General features: G+C 42.9%; 2 protein-coding genes across 2 annotated transcripts; one reads left to right on the forward strand and one right to left on the reverse strand.

Moving 5' to 3' along the window:
- The first annotated feature begins 926 nt into the window (after positions 1-926).
- Positions 927-10,743, forward strand: LOC129833457 (branched-chain-amino-acid aminotransferase, cytosolic-like). Its single transcript, XM_055898081.1, has 12 exons — positions 927-1,067; positions 1,223-1,325; positions 3,912-3,983; positions 4,471-4,671; positions 4,916-5,026; positions 5,132-5,251; positions 5,625-5,788; positions 6,303-6,445; positions 8,147-8,232; positions 8,412-8,552; positions 8,651-8,725; positions 8,889-10,743. The coding sequence occupies exons 2-12, from the start codon at positions 1,308-1,310 to the stop codon at positions 8,928-8,930; spliced, it is 1,173 nt and encodes a 390-aa protein (XP_055754056.1). The 5' UTR covers positions 927-1,067; positions 1,223-1,307; the 3' UTR covers positions 8,931-10,743.
- Positions 10,744-10,882: 139 nt separating this feature from the next.
- On the reverse strand, positions 10,883-16,822 carry LOC129833459 (interferon-induced 35 kDa protein homolog). The gene is made up of 10 exons (XM_055898084.1): positions 16,751-16,822; positions 16,372-16,408; positions 16,204-16,290; positions 13,471-13,629; positions 13,174-13,290; positions 12,911-13,058; positions 12,728-12,837; positions 12,318-12,504; positions 12,038-12,147; positions 10,883-11,662 (listed from the first exon to the last, which is right to left on the reverse strand). Exons 2-10 carry the CDS (start codon positions 16,381-16,383, stop codon positions 11,453-11,455), a joined length of 1,140 nt encoding a protein of 379 aa, XP_055754059.1. The 5' UTR covers positions 16,384-16,408; positions 16,751-16,822; the 3' UTR covers positions 10,883-11,452.
- Positions 16,823-19,027: the final 2,205 nt, after the last annotated feature.

Here is a 19,027-nt window from a genome sequence, read left to right on the forward strand (position 1 = left end):
CAATCACAGTGATGTGATGCAGCCTGGATTTGGTACTGCAGTGATGCCTCTTGCACAGGGATGCAGTGTCTTAGACCTCTGCGCCACTCAGGAGCACTGAGTATATAGGTCATGGATGGAAGGAAGCTTGGCTCCAGTGATGTACTGGGCCATACGCACTACCCTCTGTAGCGCTTTACGATCAGATGCTGAGCAGTTGCCATACCAGGCGGGGATGCAACTGGTCGGGATGCTCTCGATGGTGCAGCTGTAGAACTTTTTGAGGATCTGGGGACCCATGCCAAATCTTTTCATTCTCCTGAGGGGGAAAAGGTGTTGTCGTGCCCTCATCACAACTGTTTTGGTGTGTTTGAACTCTGATAGTTTGTTAGTGATGTGGACACCAAGGAACTTGAAACTCTTGACCTGCTCCACTTCAGTCCTGTCGATATTAATGGGGGCCTGTTTGACCCAACTTTTCCTCATTGGCTAGAATTGTTCCACCTGATCTCGCCTATCTTCCATCTTTGAGGACATGCATTTCTATTGTTAGAGCTGCCACTTGACTATCTTGTCAATATAATAGACAATCTTTGTGGACACGGTATTGGACAATGCACGTGTGCTGAATGCTGATGGACAACATTGGCATGTAAAGAAAACGACAGGGTTCAACATATTATTATTACAAAGATTTAGACAATATTACAGGAGAAATTATGCATTATATAACAAATACACATCCAAACGATGGTTACGTTGTAGTATTTAAATGCCCATCCCACCGAAAGCACAACGTCCAATCAAATAACAAGATTGCTACAACTCCCCGTTCGTAGACCAATCGTGGCCATCTCCACTCTTGGTCGTTTGAATTTGATTAACCTCGTTTATTCGAACCCATCTAACCCTGTCTGTTTTGTCCAACCAGATGGCAGAGATTCGTCACGCCTATGTCATCTTCAACAACACACTGCTGTGCTGACTATTATCATCTTCCATATAATTTTCTGTATATTTTATTAACATTGAATTCAGTCTTCATACCAGCATGTCTTCAGATGATGTCTTTATTATTTCGTGTAGAGGTAAAATAGCCTACTTGAAATTCAATGGAATTTGCAAACCTATTCTTGCACAATTTACAAATGAAATATATAAGAAATATATATCAGATACGAATATGGACATGGTTGGTGTTTTATTATTTTAATCTCAAGAACATTGTTGTCATTATGCCAAGGTCCAATACGGAACGCAAATGACCACTGCTTATAGAATTTGCTCCCACACGGACACATCTACCATTCATTAGCTACGTAGCGGCGATGGCATCTCTGAGGACGGTGAGTCCAAAGATCACTCTCTTATATCTCGATCGTCTCTGTAAATAGTTAACAATGCGGGGCTAATGTGTTGAACAAGTAAGAGATAATGGACCTCCACTATTTACTTGTTTAACTGATGTGCTACTTTACCTTCAGTCTATCAGCTACACAGGCGCAGCTACTGCTTTTGGTGACGTTATTCATGTTGGCAGTGTCGACATAAAGCGTGGAGTCATGTTTATGTGATTTTACACTATTGTGGAGAGATGTACTGCTTGGATTCTTCTCTATACGATAGAAATAAGCTGAAACATTTTAATGTAATTTCATTATTCTGTTGGCCAAATTTCATATACACAAATGTAAATTTACTAACAAAAAAACACATTTTCTTACCCTAAAAAAATTAATTGAACTGTATTTTAAGACAGTTAAATACTCTACTAACAGAAAAGCTGTTAGAATTGTAAGTGTAAGTATGTCCATTAAGGTCCTTGTGTAATTGTAATGTGATATTGTATCCCCGAGTTCGATTGTCCATTATATATAATCTATATATACTTGTGTTCCCTCATGTACTTTTTGTATTGATTTGTTGTTAATAAAAATATATATTAATATTTTTTTAAAGCGTGCAGTCACAGATGAATAGGCCTAGGGTTGTCTTTGCGCCAGTATTCGGAGCGGGGGTGATAAATAAATGTGTGGCGTAAAAATACGATCTTTAACAGATTTTCATTGTTATGCAAAATAACAATGCAGTAATGAATATTTAGGGTGGATTACATTATTCCGAATCTTTAGCCAGTCAGAAACTACAGATGTAAGCTTTAAAATGTGAAGGGTGTTTTTTACGATAAAAGCGAAATCTCAATGCATGGAAATACAGTGTCAAATTACGTTTCATTGTAAAGAGGTGGTTTTCCCTAGAAATGGCATGCCTGCTATGAGGTGTTGGCTATGTCTCCAACACACACACGCTCTCTCTCTCGCGCGCTCTCCGCGTACCTTCACCAGACAGGCCAAAACATACAGTACCATTCAAAAGTTTGGACACCTACTCATTCAAAGGTTTTAATTTATTTTTACTATTGTAGATTTTCTACATTATAGATTTTAATAGTGAAGACATCAACTATGAAATAACACACATTATGGAATTATGTAGTAACCTAAAAAGTGTTAAACAGATCAAAATATCTTTGAGATTCTTCAAAGTAGCCTCCCTTTGCCATGATGACAGCTTTGCACATTCTTGGCATTCTCTCAACCAGCTTCATGAGGTAGTCACCTGGAATGCATTTCAATTAACAGGTGTGCCTTGTTAAAAGTTAATTTGTGGAATTTTCTTTCCATAATGTGTTTGAGCCAATCCGTTGTTGTGACAAGGTAGAAGTGGTATACAGAAGATTGCCCTATTTGGTAAAAGACCAAGTCCATATTATGGCAAGAATAGCTCAAATAAGCAAAGAGAAACAACAGTCCATCATTACTTTAGGTCATGAAGGTCAGTCAATCTGGAAAATTTCAAGAACTTTGAAAGTTTCTACAAGTGCAGTCGCAAAAACCATCAAGCGCTATGATGAAACTGGTTCTCATGAGGACCGCCAGTGTTACCTCTGCTGCAGAGGATAAGTTCATTAGAGTGAACTGCACCTCCGATTGCAGCCCAAATAAATGCTTCACAGAGTTCAAGAAACAGACATCTCAACATCAACTGTTCAGAGGAGACTGCGTGAATCAGGCCTTCATGGTGGAATTGCTGCAATGAACCAACTACTAAAGGACATCAATAATAAGAAGAGACTTGATGAGACCAAATTTGAGATTTTTGGTTCTAACTGCCGTGTCTTTGTGAGACGCAGAGTGTGTGAACGGATGATCTCTGCATGTGTGGTTCCCACCGTAAAGCATGTAGGAGATGTGATGGTGTGCTTTGCTGGTGACACTGTCGGGGATTTATTTAGAATTCAAGGCATACTTAACCAGCATGGCTACTACAGCATTATGCAGCGATATCCCATCTGATTTGGGCTTAGTCCCACTATCATTTGTTTTTCAACAGGACAATAACCCAAAACAAACCTCCAGGTTGTGTAAGGGCTTCCAATTCATCCCAAAGTTGTTCGATGGGGTTGAGGTCAGGGCTCTGTGCAGGCCAGTCAAGTTCTTCCACACCAATATCAACAAACCAGTTCTGTATGGACCACACTTTGTCATGCTGAAACAGGAAAGGGCCTTCCCCAAACTGTTGCCACAAAGTTGGAAGCACATTATTGTCTACAATGTCATTGTAGGCTGTAGCATTAAGATTTCCCTTCACTGGAACTAAGGGGCCTAGCCCGAACCATGAAAAACAGCCCCAGACCATTATTCCTATAACATATTTCGTCACGCCAGATACGTGTGGTGCTTTACTGGTTTACATGTATCTAGAAGAGGGACAACATTGTCACCTTGGTTGAGAAGGCAAGTTTCCAATGTGGGAGTAGATTGTATTACAAGGCTCTTAGTAGGTTATTTGTCATAATGTGAATTCTGGTAGCCTATATTCTTTTAACTTTACCGGGATTATTAAATGTAATGTTTTCTCTTGTTTATTAGGCACTTCATGGACGGTTCATTCAAGCCGTCCCCTACTCTTTGGGGTCGTTGCGGTTTGCCAGCTCATTCAAGGTAATATATAAAGGAGAAGTAATGACCAGACACCTGAGACAGTTTCCTGAGTCATTGTATTACTCTCTATTGTCTGAGTCATCACAACCCCCAACACAGGAGGGTTTTAGGAGCTTGGCATGACTCTAAGGCACGGCTGTTTATTAACAGAGGCCGGCTGAAGCTTGTCTACGGGCAGAAGTGTCATTTGGCACCAGTTCAGTAGCCTACCAGTCAGCCCAGGGGTCTTTTGATCAAACTTTTTCTTAGTCCACCACGTGACTCTGTACCCTTTCTTCCCTTCTCTCACTTCCTTGTGCTTTGATTATTTAATTCAGTTTAATTGAAGTGCTTAATTGGCTCCCAAGACCACCATTAATTTCCGCTCCAAACATGCCCTTTCATTACAATAAAGAAAATCATTGTGTTCGGCCCTCGCTCTGTTCCTTTCCCCTCCTCGCCTGTCTGTCCGTCTGTCTCTTCTGCTCCGCCCCGCTTCCTCTCTCAGGCCGCAGACCTCACTATCGAGCGCAACACTGCCGGGAAGCCCAAGCCAGACCCCGCCTCCCTGGTGTTTGGCAAGCAGTTTTCAGACCACATGCTGACCATCTATTGGTCAGAGAAAGAGGGCTGGAAGGTTCCCCAGATCAAGCCCTTTCAGAACCTGTCGCTGCACCCTGCCACCTCTGCCCTGCACTACTCCATAGAGGTGAGAGAAGGAGCCATAGTGCAGACATAGGAGACATTTGGCTATGTTAGCCTCATAAAACCAGACAGACGTCGCAATAGTTCACATTCTGTTTCATAAAGGAAATGTGAGCGCAGCGGTCAATTTTCCTGACGAGGCTAGCGCTGTCTTACTAAGACGTCGGCCCTTGATACAAGTCACCTAGCTTATTCTTTCAGAGATGGTTCATTCTGCCAGATGTATGAACAGTGTGTGTGTCTCTCAGCTGTTTGAGGGCATGAAGGCGTTCAGAGGGGTGGACAACCACATCCGTCTGTTCAGACCCAACCTGAACATGGAGAGGATGCACCGCACTGCAGACCGCAGCTGTCTCCCTGTGAGTCTCTCAGACCTGGTCCTGAAGAACCCCATGTAAGCGCTGGTTTTCCACTCAACTGAGCCAAGTAGTTACAGGTCCTCTGTCCCTCCCGTGTCTGTGTAGTTGTTTGATAAGGTGGAGCTGTTGGAGTGCATCAGGAAGCTGGTGGAGGTGGACCAGGAGTGGGTCCCCTACTCCCTAGATGCCAGCCTCTACATCAGACCCACCTTCATTGGGATTGAGGTGAGCACTGCTCCCCCTTTCACAGACACAGGAGACAGTCTCCATGGTTTCACATTTCACATTTGTGGTGGGGGGGGGGGGGGGGGCAGGTAGCCTAGTGGTTAGAGCGTTGGGCCAGTACCTGAAAGGTTGCCAGATCGAATCCCAGACCTGACAAGGTAAAAATCTATCGTTCTGCCCCTGAAAAAGGCAGTTAACCCACTGTTCCTAGGCTGTCATTGTAATTAAGAACTGGTTCTTAACTGACTTGCCTAGTTAAATATAAAAATAATGATCATATCTATTTTTTAGCCATAGCTAGTGACATAGCGCTGCCACTGTTTCCTCCAGTAACACCCCTCTCCTTCCTCCCCTCTCTCCCTCCTGGCCTTAGCCTTCCCTGGGTGTGTCGAGGGCCAGCCAAGCCCTACTATTTTGCATCGTGGGTCCTGTAGGGCCCTACTTTACCACAGGGGGCTTCAGCCCAGTCTCTCTGCTGGCAGACCCAAGCTATGTCAGGGCCTGGAGAGGGGGGGTCGGAGCCTACAAGATGGGGGGGTGAGTATCACACTAACACACACACTTCCAAGTAGAAGTGACTCAACAATTTGCGAAAGCAACAATGGGTTGCTTTGTTGCGTTGGAATTTCCGAAAAACGAGACAGTGGTTTCTTAATAGCTTATTAGCTATATAACAACTCTTGTATAACGTCATGGAATTATGAAGATATGGTTTGATTCTGGGGCCCCAAGTTTACTTCTGAATAGAGAAAGCTTGAGGCTTATAATGTAATTGTTTAGCTATTTTAACCATGCACATTCCTCTAGATTACAACATGTTGGCTGCTTGTTAGCTGAACATGAACTTAATGTCCTGTCTGTCCTCTGGTAGCCATGTTGCTTTGACCTCTCTCACAAGGTCAGCCCCTCCAGCAGGAGGAGCTGTTTATGAGGGTTGTGTGTTTCCAAGGGAGCTGCCTGCTGAAATTAAATATTCCACCACCCCTCCTCTATCCCATGTCTATTCCGCCCTTTCACTCTCATACTTTCCGTCTCTCTCCCTCTCTGTCAGTAACTATGGGCCTACTATAGCAGTGCAGAATGAGGCTATAAAGCAGGGCTGTCAGCAGGTCCTGTGGCTGTATGGAGAGAAGGAGGAGATCACAGAGGTCGGCACTATGAACCTCTTCATCTACTGGACGAATGAGGGAGGAGGTCTGTTTCACTGTCTATAGTCTGTACAGCGCCTTCAGAAAATATTCACAACCAAATGTTTTCTAAATGTTACAACCTGAATTTAAAATGGATTAAATTGAGATTTTATCACTGGACTACACACAATAGGCCAGTGATAATGTCAAATTAAAATCCGAAATGTCTTGAGTATTCAATCCCTGGCAAGCCTAAATAAGTTCAAGTCACATAAGTTGCATGGACTCACTCTGTGTGCAATAATAGTAATCAACATGATTTATTAATGATTACCTCATCTCTGTACACCACACAATTATCTGTAAGGTCCTTCAGTTGAATTTCAAACACAGATTCAACCACAAAGACCAGGGAGGTTTTCCAATGCCTTGCAAAGAAGGGCACCTATTGGTAGATGTGTAAAAATAAAAAAAGGCAGACACTGAATATCCCTTGCGCATGGTAAAGTTAGTAATTACACTTTGGATGGTGTATCAATACACCCAGTCAAACAAAGATGCAGGCGTCCCTCCTAACTCAGTTGCCGGAGAGGAAGGAAACCGCTCCGGGATTTCAACACAAGGCCAATGGTGACTTTAAAACAGTTACAGAGTTTAATTAGGAGACCCCTGAGGATGAATCGACAACTATGTAGTTACTCCACAATATTAACCTAAATGACAGAATGGGGGAAAAGAAAGCCTGTACGAATAAAAATATTCTAAAACATTCATCCTGTTTGCAACAAGGTACTTAAGTAATACAGCAAAATATGTGGCAAAGCAGTTAACTTTTTATCCTGAATACAAAGTGTTGTGTTTAGGGCAAATCCAATACAACACATTACTGAGTACCACTCCATATTTTCAAGCATAGTGATGGCTGCATCATGTTATGGGTATGCTTGTAATTGTTAAGGACTGGAGAGGTTTTCAGGATAAAAAATAAATGGAGCTAAGCACAGGTAAAATCTTAGAGGAAAACCTGGTTGTCTGCTTTCCACCAGACACTGGGAGATGAATTCACCTTTCAGCGGGACAATAACCTACAACACAAGGCCAACTCTACCTCAAAATAAGACTGTCAATGTTTCTGAGTAGCCGAGTTACAGTTTTGACTTACATCTACTTGAAAATCTATGGCAGGACCTGAAAGTGGTGGTCTAGCAATGATCAATAACCAATTTGACAGAGCTTGAAGAATTTTGAAAAGAATAATAGGCAAATGTTGCACAATCTAGGTGGGGAAAGCTCATAGAAACTGACCCAGAAAGACTCATTCACAGCTGTAATAACTGCCAAAGGTGCTTCAACAAAGTATTGACTTGGGTATGTACACGTAAATGAGATTTCTGTATTTCATTTTCAGCAAATTTGCAAAAATGTGGTTTTCACTTTGTCATTGTGGGGTATTGTGTGTAGATTGAGAGATTTTTCAAAAATATTTAATCAATTTTGAATTCAAGCTGTAACACACAAAAATGCAGACTATGTCAAGGGGTATGAATACTTTCTGAAGGTACCATATGTCTGTTTGACTGTCTCTAGTCTGTATGTCTGTGCTTGTTTGCTTAGTGTCTGCCTGGACTGTCAAAATAGGCTGTGTCAGTGCTTCCCCCTGTTGGTTGTTAAGGTTTCTGTTCAACTTGAAATGGTGAATTCTGTTCAACTCCAAACAATGGTGTACAACTTATGTATGTGACTAAGAGTACCTGTTTGTATGCAGAGAGAGAGTTGCTGACTCCTCCTCTGGATGGCATCATTCTCCCAGGAGTCACCAGACAGTCTCTGCTAGACCTGGCCAGAGAATGGGTAAGTAGGGGAGGAAGAGGAGGTTATAATGGGAAAAGATCGAAGTTATTTGAGAACGGATAGAGAGGATTCAAGACCAGTGTAATCCATTGACATAGAAGACAGAAGATGGTTAGCAGAATAATTGTATTGGAATTATAGTGATGCAGAGTCATACGGACTTGTTTTGTTTCCTTCAGGGAGAGTTCAAAGTGACCGAGCGCACCATGGGCATGAAGGAGCTGCTCGGTGCTCTGGACTCAGGCAAGATTACGGAGGTGTTTGGTGCCGGGACAGCCTGTGTCGTCTGTCCCGTCGGCAGCCTGCTCTACAAAGGGAAGGTAACCACAAGTCTTGGTTTATTTCCATTTTTCTGAAACCCTTTTGTTTTGCCCTCAAACAAAATGCTCCAGATTATGTTCTCTCTCCCCTCCCTCAGACCTACCAAATTCCTACAATGCAGAATGGTCCAGACCTGGCCAAGCGATTCCACAAAGAGCTGACAGACATGCAGGTAAGCAGGTCTGCCCTAATGCTTGCTTTGACCCTTTAAACAGAGTACTTCCCTCCGATATTCATTTGAACTAAATACATTTTGTCTGCTCTAAGCAACAAAATAAAGATGCTCTTTTTTTTGTTTCCACTCTTCACTTCTCCTGGCGCCATCCACTCCTCAGTATGGCCGGAAACAGAGTGACTGGGCACCACTGGTCGTTTAATTGGTAGTTTGCACATGCCAATCATATCGCGACCAGTACCCCGCTCCATCTTCAAGACCAGCAGCTTCAGCACAACCCATAATGCACTCCTTCTGATAGGCTGGCTGACCGGCAGAGATGAACAGGTCACGTCTGGAATTCTTGGTGTTCCTGCGGGGACTTGTAAAGGGATAGGGTTAGTCTGTCATTCAAATGTTGCAACTTGCATGGAATACCGACAGTTACACAATACTGTATAAGTAATGCTGTGAAACGGCCGCAGCTTCGGTTCAACCAACCTAGTCTGTATTTCTGTATTAGGAACAAAGTCAGTCTTTTTCCTATGCAGTCCTTTATCATACTGTAGCACAGGTTACAGAAGAAATCGTCCCCCAAGCTTTTTAATAAACACTACATGAGATGGTCTATAGGGTTGTCCATGCTATTAGACACAAACTGATGTATTGTTGTAATAGTTTAAATATGCAATACGCACAACTATTGTAGGGGATTACTGTTAAGTTATTGGTCACTTGCAATATGGGAATAACGTTTTACAGGTACTTAATAGGAACAATTGAGTCTGTTAGACATTTTCACTGGCTGACATCAGGAATGTGTTGACTGTACTGTTATTGTTAAGTGACTGTAGGAACAGATCAGATCAAAACCATGTCACAGGATTTGTTACTTTCTAAATGTCACTATATAACCTGAGGAAGTACAATATGATTTAAAATACGTTTTGTTGCTGTAGAACCCATGTATATCAGGCCAGGAATACAAATGGTTATACATACCATATTGACACCAGAGGTGCTTTTCAACAATCTCCTAGAAATGAGTTTACACTGACCTTAGTTTGATTTAAGTTAAGTGTTAATGTGTGTGACTCAGCAGAAGAAAGTCAGTTAAGTGATTGTGTGTCTTTCTGGATTGGAAAGGTGCCACTAAGAAAGTGATTTTGAAAAGATTGAGATTAAAATGGAGAGGTACAAGTGAACTCAAGCATGCACAAAGAGGTTTGCTATAGCTACATGATATACTTAAGCAATATGGCCCGAGTTGGCGAGGTATATGGCCAATATACCATGGCTAAGGGCTGTTCATATGCGCAACGCAGTGCCTGGATTCAGCCCTTAGTCGTGATATATTGGCCATATACCAGAAACCCCTTTGTCTTATTAAGCAATAAGGCACGAGTGAGTGTGGTATATGGCCAATATACCACGGCTAAGGGCTGTTCTTAGGCACGACGCATCGCGGAGTACCTGGACTCAACCCTTAGCCGTGTTATATTGGCCATATACCACAAACCCGAGGTGCCGTATTGCTATTATAAACTGGTTACCAACTTAATTAGAGCAGTAAAAATACATGTTTTGTCATACCCGTGGTATACGGTCTGATAAACCACAGCTGTCAGCCAACCAGTTTATAATGTAGACTTCAGAGTACGAGAGAGACCATGTTCAATAGATGCTGTAGACTGTCTTACTTCTGCACTAGGTTGTGTGTAATCATTATGTAAACTTAAGGTAACAATGAGTAGTTATTTTGTCTGTGGGTTTTTCTTGTCAATTGGAACAACTGTCTTACCAATTATTAACTTTATGTCCTCACCCTGCTGCTTTCCTTTCTATTAATGTATTTGACTCTTTCAAATTGCTTGGTTTTCTCCATTCCTCCCTAAGTGCCTGACCGGGTGTGTGGCCTGTCGTTGTCCTGTGGATCTAACTTGTTTTTAGTAGTTGCACTAGGCTATCCTGCTGGATCTTTGTGTTTTTGTTGTGGGACAGTTACTAGATTTTTACAATAAACTCCATCTGTGTTCCATTGTCTGACTGGGTGTGGTTTTGCTAAACTATTTGTACTGCTTTGATGCTCATGCACTTTACTCGATTAAAACTTAAATCTCACATTGTCAGTGTAGTCCCTTCTCAGTATTAATGAACGAACCACACACACCATCGTAATGTCTGACTTGGTCCATTGGACAGACTTTATTACAGTCACTGATTCTACCGTACAGGATTGCTCATTCAATACTAAGAATGACAGAAAACAATAGAACACCACGATTATAGAACACTAAATAGTGACACCTTTAGAGAGCTGTAGAATACACATTCCTTCTAAACGTTAACTTAAAGATATCTAAATTAGTCTTGTCAAGCACAAGTTACATTTCTTTGGCAACTTTTGTTCTGAATATTTTTTCTTCACCAAAAACATTTCACCCAAAATGATCTGCATACATAAATCAGAAATTCGATATAAATAGATGGTTCAACCAAATTGTTTTGAAACAGGAAAAGAAAATCTCAGACAAAAGCTTTGGCACAGTGCCAACCCCTAAGATTAGCATTTGGTTGAAAGATTGTAATTGAGATCATACCTCTATCAGAACATGCTGATAGCAGGCCAGAATTAGATCCCCAGGCTGGATTTAACTGATCCTGTACTGAGATGGGATAGATGAGTGGTAATAGAAAGGTGTCTGTTGAGCTCACTAGGGGGAGTGCTATCAGTGCCTGGCCCTCTCACTGGCTCTGGTCTTCAGTGGGACAGTCCTCCTCGAACAGGGCCAGGGTGTGCTGCCCCAGGGGGTTGTAGAGGAAGGCGTCCACCTCTCCCCCACCGTTACTGGTCTTCTGGAAGTGGATCTCCAGCAGGTCCTGCAGGTTCTCCTGCTCCATGACGGCAGGGATGCCAGTCAACAGCACAGTACGCCCACACGCTGACAGCCGTGTCTGGTAGAGGGGTCAGATTGGAGGATATTGCCTTACTGCAGACAGCTTCTAGACACTAATGGTTGGACTAGCTTGTCTGTAAGTTCCAAACAATGAGTTGAGCACCTATTATCTAGTGTATAGGGCCTTGGGTTTCCTAATTCTATAACAATCCCATTGTAGTTGTAACTTGTAACCAAATTTGAATGGGCGCACAACCACAGACTGATACTGTGTACGGTTTATAAAATTACTCTCCGAATTGATGATTTCACTAGGCATAAAGGTATTTCTGCTGATTGTGTAGTTGGCCTATGATAAAGTGCTTATTTTATAGTCTGGTTATCATGGAGTTAAAGGGATAAACTCACGGCCATGAACATGAAATCTGCTTACCTGGAAACTTGTGATCTCTCCGTTCAGAAATGGAGTCACCTTCACACTGTGCTTCCTCCCTTTCTCAAACTCCACATCGTGGTACTGCTTGTCAGTCAGGCCTTTGGCAACTGTGGTAAACAATGCACAGTATGCTCAGTTAATCAAAAGTTGTACATTTCTCATTATATAAAGTCAGAAAGAATGGACAGAAATAACAGTATGATGAAAATTCATTAGCCTGAGCTTTTTCCCTTTATGAAGAAAACTACATTTTCTGATAGGAACTTGACTTGCGTACTAGTGTTTTCTATAAAAGTGATGACCACATTGCCAGAATCATGCAGCATGTCAGACTCTTCCACCTCCCCCCCTCCATTCTTGCTCTTGGCAAAGTGGATCTCCAGTTTGTCAAGTAAGCGGTCCTCCCCGGCCTTCTTGGGCAGGTTGGAAACCAGGATACGGCGGGAACATACCTCGGTGTCCATCTGAGGTAGAGAGACAGGTGCACACACAGACACTGGTTCACACAAAGGAATGCAATGACATACATACAAATGAAATAAACTAACTGGATGTAATCCAAGTTATTCTGCACATGACTCTGTTCATAACAGAGCCACAGTTGTTCAGGCCCTTGTATTGCACTCATTACATCATCTTCCTGACACCTAAACACTAGTGAATGGAGATGGGTCTCTGTGGTTGTACCTCTACTTGACAGGGCACCAGCAGCCGTACGAGCTTGGCCTCCAGAGTGATGGCACAATCCCCGCCCAGATCCACCTTATGCTCCCTCAGGCTCAGGATCTTCTGGGCCACTGTGGAGGAGAGGCGGTATAATAACCACCTAAATAAAATAGGTGCTAGACAGAGTGAAGGTTTCGGTCTTACCTTCCTCATCCTCAAAAGTGATCAGTGCAGTGCCCTCCTCCATTGGATACACTATATGTGGCTTCACATCAAAATTGAGTGTGTTTGCGCCATCACCCGTTTCTCCAGTGAACACAACCTTCTTTTCAGGCACTGCAGCAGTAGACACCTAAAACCAAGAGAGAAAATCTTCAATAGTCAACTAAATCTCAACACACCTACTACAGTACACAGCCACACCAAGAATAATAATACAGCTCCTTAGTTTTGGGGTGTGGCCCTACATCAGTCTGCTGCTTGAGGTGGTGGGTGCTCTCCTCCTCAAGCTGCAGTTCTTCCTCTACTCTCTGGATCTCCCTCTTCAGTCTGCTCTCCTCATCATGCAGGGCGGCTATCTTCTTCTGCAGAGAAACATTACTCCTATCAGTCATTCGGGCAGAATCCAAAACCTCTATCAAGACATCTCTCAACCCCGCAAAAAGCCACTAAGTATAGGAAAAGAAAAATATAGCGATATCCTAAGACAAATGTTAATTCTAGTGTTGATCTTCGGTTTAGTGGTTTGCGAGAGGTTGTCATACCCTTTCAGAGTCTACATCTCTGGCTTGGTTGTTGTCATCCTCTTCCAGAGATATCCTCAATTTGACTACGCGCTGTCTGAACTGTTTAGCAAGGTCCTCCTGGTCATCCCTGGCTCTGGACAGGTCCTGCTGCTCCTTCAGCAACTGATTGTGTTGAACCTGAGAACACAGATTCTATGAGGCCCTTGAGCCATAGGCTACACTCACAAACCAAGGAGATTAAATATGCATGAATTATTATACAGTAGACAAAGCCTCTCTTTCTCTAACTCTCATATATATATATATACATACATACACACACACACACACACAGTGGCTTGCGAAAGTATTCACCCCCTTGGCATTTTTCCTATTTTGTTGCCTTACAACCTGGAATTAAAATTTATTTTGGGGGGGGGTTGTATCATTTGATTTACACAACATGCCTACCACTTTGAAAACAAACAATACATATTTTTTTTTTTGAAAACTTGAGCGTGCATAACTATTCACCCCCCCAAAGTCAATACTTTGTAAAGCCACCTTTTGCAGCAATTACAGCTGCAAGTCTCTTGGGGTATGTCTCTATAAGCTTGTGTAACGGATGTGAAATGGCTAGCTAGTTAGCGGGTACGCGCTACTAGCGTTTCAATCAGTTACGTCACTTGCTCTGAAACCTAGAAGTAGTGTTGCACCTTGCTCTGCAAGGGCCATGGCCTTTGTGGAGCGATGGGTAACGATGCTTCGTGGGCGACCGTTGTTGATGTGTGCAGAGGGTCCCTGGTTCGCACCCGTGTCAAGGCGAGGGGACGGTTTAAAGTTATACTGTTGCACATTTAGCCACTAGGATTTTTGCCCATTCTTTAAGGCAAAACTGCTCAAGCTCCAGCAAAACTGCTCCAAGTTGGATGGGTTCCGCTGGTGTACAGCAATCTTTAAGTCATACCACAGATTCTCAGTTGGATTAAGGTCTGGGCTTTGACTAGGCCGTTCCAAGACATTTAAATGTTTCCCTTAAACCGCTCAAGTGTTGCTTTAGCAGTATGCTTAGGGTCATTGTCCTGCTGGAAGGTGAACCTTTATCTCGGTCTCAAATCTCTGGAAGACTGAAACAGGTTTCCCTCAAGAATCTCCCTGTTTTTAGCGCCATCCATCATTACTTCATTCTGACCAGTTTCCCAGCCCCTGCCGATGAAAAACATCCCCACAGCATGATGCTGCCACCACCATGCTTCACTGTGGGGGTGGTGTACTCGGGGTGATGAGAGGTGTTGGGTTTGCACCAGACATAGCGTTTTCCTTTATGGCCAAAAAGCTCAATTTTAGTCTCATCTGACCAGAGTACCTTCTTCCATATGTTTGGGGAGTCTCCCACATGCTGTTCGGCAAACACCAAAAGTGTTTGCTTATTTTTTTTCTTTAAGCAATGGATTTTTTTCTTGCCACTCTTCCGTAAAACCCAGCTCTGTTGAGTGTACGGCTTAAAGTGGTCCTATGGACAGATATTCCAATCTCCGCTGTGGAGCTTTGAAGCTCCTTCAGGGTTATCTTTGGTCTCTTTGTTGCCTCTCTGATTAATGCCCTTCTTGCCAGGTCTGTTTTGGTGGGCGGCCCTCTCTTGGTAGGTTTGTTGTGGTGCCATATTCTTTACATTTTTTAATAATGGATTTAATGGTACTCCATGGGATGTTCAAAATGTCTGATATTTTTTTATAACCCAACCCTGATCTGTGCTTCTCCACAACTTTGTCCCTGAACTGTTTGGAGAGCTCCTTGGTCTTCATGGTGCCACTTGCTTAGCAGTGTTGCAGACTCTGGGGCCTAAGATCTTATTTAGGGGCTTCTTAGCAAAGGGGGTGAATACATATGCATGCACCACCTTTCCATTTATTTATTTTTTAACAAGTTATTTTCTTCATTTCACTTCACCAATTTGGACTATTTTGTGTATGTCCATTACATGTCATCCAAAAAAAAACAACATTTAAATTACAGGTTGTATTGCAACAAAATATGAAAAATGCCAAGGGGGATGAATACTTTTGCAAGGCACTTTATATATATATATTTGTTTAAAAAAAAATTATTCTGCAATTCAAATCAAACTTTGTCACATGCGCCGAATACAACAGATGTAGGTAGACCTTACCGTGAAATGCTTACTTAACAAACAATGAGAAAAAGTTAAGAAAAGATTTACCAATTATAAAAAGTAACAATAAAGAGGCATTATACAGGGGGTACCGGGTCAATGTGCAGGTTAGTCAAGGAAATGTGTACATGTAGGTAGGGGTAAAGTGACTATGCATAGATAAACAGTGAGTAGCAGCAGTGTAAATGTAACAGTTTAGTAACTTTAGTCCGTCCCCTCCCTCTGCACATATCAACAACAGTCACCGACGAAGCATCGTTACCCATCGCTCCACAAAGTCCGCTGCCCTTGCAGAGCAAGGGGAACCACTACTTCAAGGTCTCAAAGCGAGTGAAGTAACCGATTGAAACGCTATTAGCGCGCACCACTGCTAACTAGCTAGCCATTTCACATCTGTTACATAAAAACAAATGTAAATAGTCCTGGTGGCCATTTCATTGTCTTCTGGCTTGGGGGTAGAAGCAGTTAAGGAGCCTTTTGGTCCTAGACTTGGCACTCGGGTACCGGTAGCAGAAAGAACAGTCTATGACTTGGGTGACTGGAGTCAGACAATTTTTTGGGGCTTTCCCAATCAATATCCTTTCTTTAGTCAAATATACCTTGCATTTGCTGATAGCATGTAGGATTCCATCCAAGGTGTTTTGTGATCCCTCGGTGTCTGTCATTAATATCATTAAGGAGACATCCTGAAAAACAATTCCATTCCATTAGGTCAGCCGCCGGTTTATAAAAATGATAGGACTCACTGAAGATGGGGTAACCCTTACCATATCACACATGACTGTCGGAGAAATTGACGCTAATCTGTAAAGGGTATAAAATATAATGAAAAAGAGCTGTGATAGATCAAAAGATCAATTAGTGGGAAAAATATCAGAATTGAGCTGATACTGACTAGTGTAGGCTACACTTTATAAAATGATAAGTAATTTGAAACGATCTAGTTTAAAGCTTTCGGTATTCATATAGGCTACACATTCCTTTTCGAGTCGGCCCAACTATCAACGCGTCAAAGTACCATTGACCGTTCATTTTAAATCTTTAATTTGAAAAAGTATGACTCTTAACACATATCCAATCTATTTTAAATTAAAATGAGTTTAAAGTTACGATTTTATAGAAGACAAAGCTGAGTAAACCACTTACCGTAGTTAGCTGTTGTGAAATGGTACGTCTTTCTTTCTTTCAGTTTCAGTTTCTTCAATCTGACACGGCAGATGTCGACAAGAGGGAGGCGCTTGTGTAGCCCTGACACGCACTCATTAAATTCTTGATTCTGCTCCAGCACAGCACTCAACACACCAGCTTTTACTGAATATAAAAAAAGAAACGTCCTCTCACTGTCAACTGCGTTTATTTTCAGCAAACCTAACATGTGTAAATATGTGTATGAATATAACAAGATTCAACAACTGAGACATTAACTGAACAAGTTCCACACATGTGACTAACATACATGGAATAATGTGTCCCTGAACAAGGGGGGGTCAAATCAAAGCAACAGTCAGTATCTGGTGTGGCCACCAGCTGCATTAAGTACTGCAGTGCATCTCCTCCTCATGGACTGCACCAGATTTGCCAGTTCTTGCTGTGAGATGTTACCCCACTCTTCCACCAAGGCACCTGCAAGTTCCAGGACATTTCTGGGAGGAATGGCCCTGGCCCTCACCCCCCGATCCAACAGGTCCCAGACGTGCTCAATGGGATTGAGATCTGGGCTCTTTGCTGGCCATGGCAGAACATTGACATTCCTGTTCTGCAGGAAATCACTCAGAGAACGAGCATTATGGCTGGTGGCATTGTCATGCTGGAGGTTCATGTCAGAATGAGCCTGCAGGAAGGGTACCACATGAGGGAGGAGGATGTCTTCCCTGTAACGCACAGCGTTGAGATTGCCTGCAATGACAAGCTCAGTCCGATGATGCTGTGACACACCGCCCCAGACCATTGTTAGGGTTGCGAAAGTTCAACTGAGATAGGAACAATAGTACACCTGAACTTGGTTAAAATAATTGTTTAATTCAAAAGTTAATAAATGGCAAATACATTTTTCGTATATACGGGTTCACTGCACCACCCCGCAGTGTGGAACAGAGAAGACACTTGTTCCTGACAAAGATAGTATATTATACTCGTGACAGAGATAGTTCCCGCTTCCGAGCCGGCCTGTCAGAGTAGAGACTGGGCGTGGTTTAGACTCACCCAGCCTATCGTTGGTGTTGGCACATAAGCTGGTCCCAGCTTCTTTGCGCTTTCTGGTGTCCCTTCATTGTTGCTGTGTAGATTACGCTCCCTCACCCCAGAGACTGGGGTCAGACAGTTTCATAACATTGTCTGAGATATCTGCACCTGTATACATTGTCCACTGTTCTCGCTCAAGGCTAACTACAGCTTCCCAGCTTCTTATCTGAGCGAACTGTTACTTCCAGCACACACACACACATTTCAGACTGATACATTTGTGGCATACACACACATATTTCACACAGTACAGCACTCTCTTTAACACACACACATTTCAGGCTGATATTCATGGTTAGGCCCTGAGCACTGGTAAAAGTGAGAACAATGGAAAATGCAGGTTCACAAGAGTCAGTAATTCAAACTTTAATGCATAAGAAGCCCTACTAGCTTATAGTTAGTTAAGCATGTCAAAAAACCTTATAAAAACCCCACACCATGACGGACCCTCCACCTCGATCCAACTCCAGAGTACAGGCCCGGTGTAACGCTCATTCCTTCCACGATAAACGTGAATCCGACCATCACACAAAACCGTGACTCATCAGTGTAGAGCACTTTTTGCCAGTCCTGTCTGGTCCAGCGACGGTGGGTTTGCGCCCATAGGCGACGTTGTTGCCGGTGATGTCTGGTGAGGACTGTTGGTGATCGATTTAGGAGAAAAGAGAGTCGGTCAAGGATCGATTCGGACGAAGTGTTAAAGTGTATGACAGTTAACAGTTTATTCAGAGTAAAGATATTTGGTACAGCGTGCACGGTCTCTTTCCTTTAGCTCAGAGTGAACTAGCAGAGGGAGAGCCCCTAAAACAGTTTGTTTACATGTTTTATACAACACAGAAAGTAGGTTGAGTCTTGAAGTCCCGATCCTCTGGTTGGCTCGGGTCTGGGTGTTGTCACAGTCAATTGGCTCCATCTGTTCATGCGTCATCCTGAGATCTTGCACAATGTTCTGGTGATGTTGAGTTTCTGTCAAAGCTTCTAAGTCTGGGTGCGTGTGCCTCAGATAAGCTATGGCTTGTGTGTGTGTGTGTGTGTGCGTGTTCCTGTTTTCACAGGGTCGGGCGTACCAGACACTGTTGCTGTTATCACGAGATGGGGCCCTCGCAGGCTTGTGGTTGGGCCAGTTCCTGTTATGTGCTGTGAGTGGAGACATCAGTATGCTTGTGTAAGCTGTATTGAGAC

The sequence above is a fragment of the Salvelinus fontinalis genome, chromosome 34 (assembly GCF_029448725.1).
Source record: "Salvelinus fontinalis isolate EN_2023a chromosome 34, ASM2944872v1, whole genome shotgun sequence".
NCBI lineage: Eukaryota > Metazoa > Chordata > Actinopteri > Salmoniformes > Salmonidae > Salvelinus > Salvelinus fontinalis.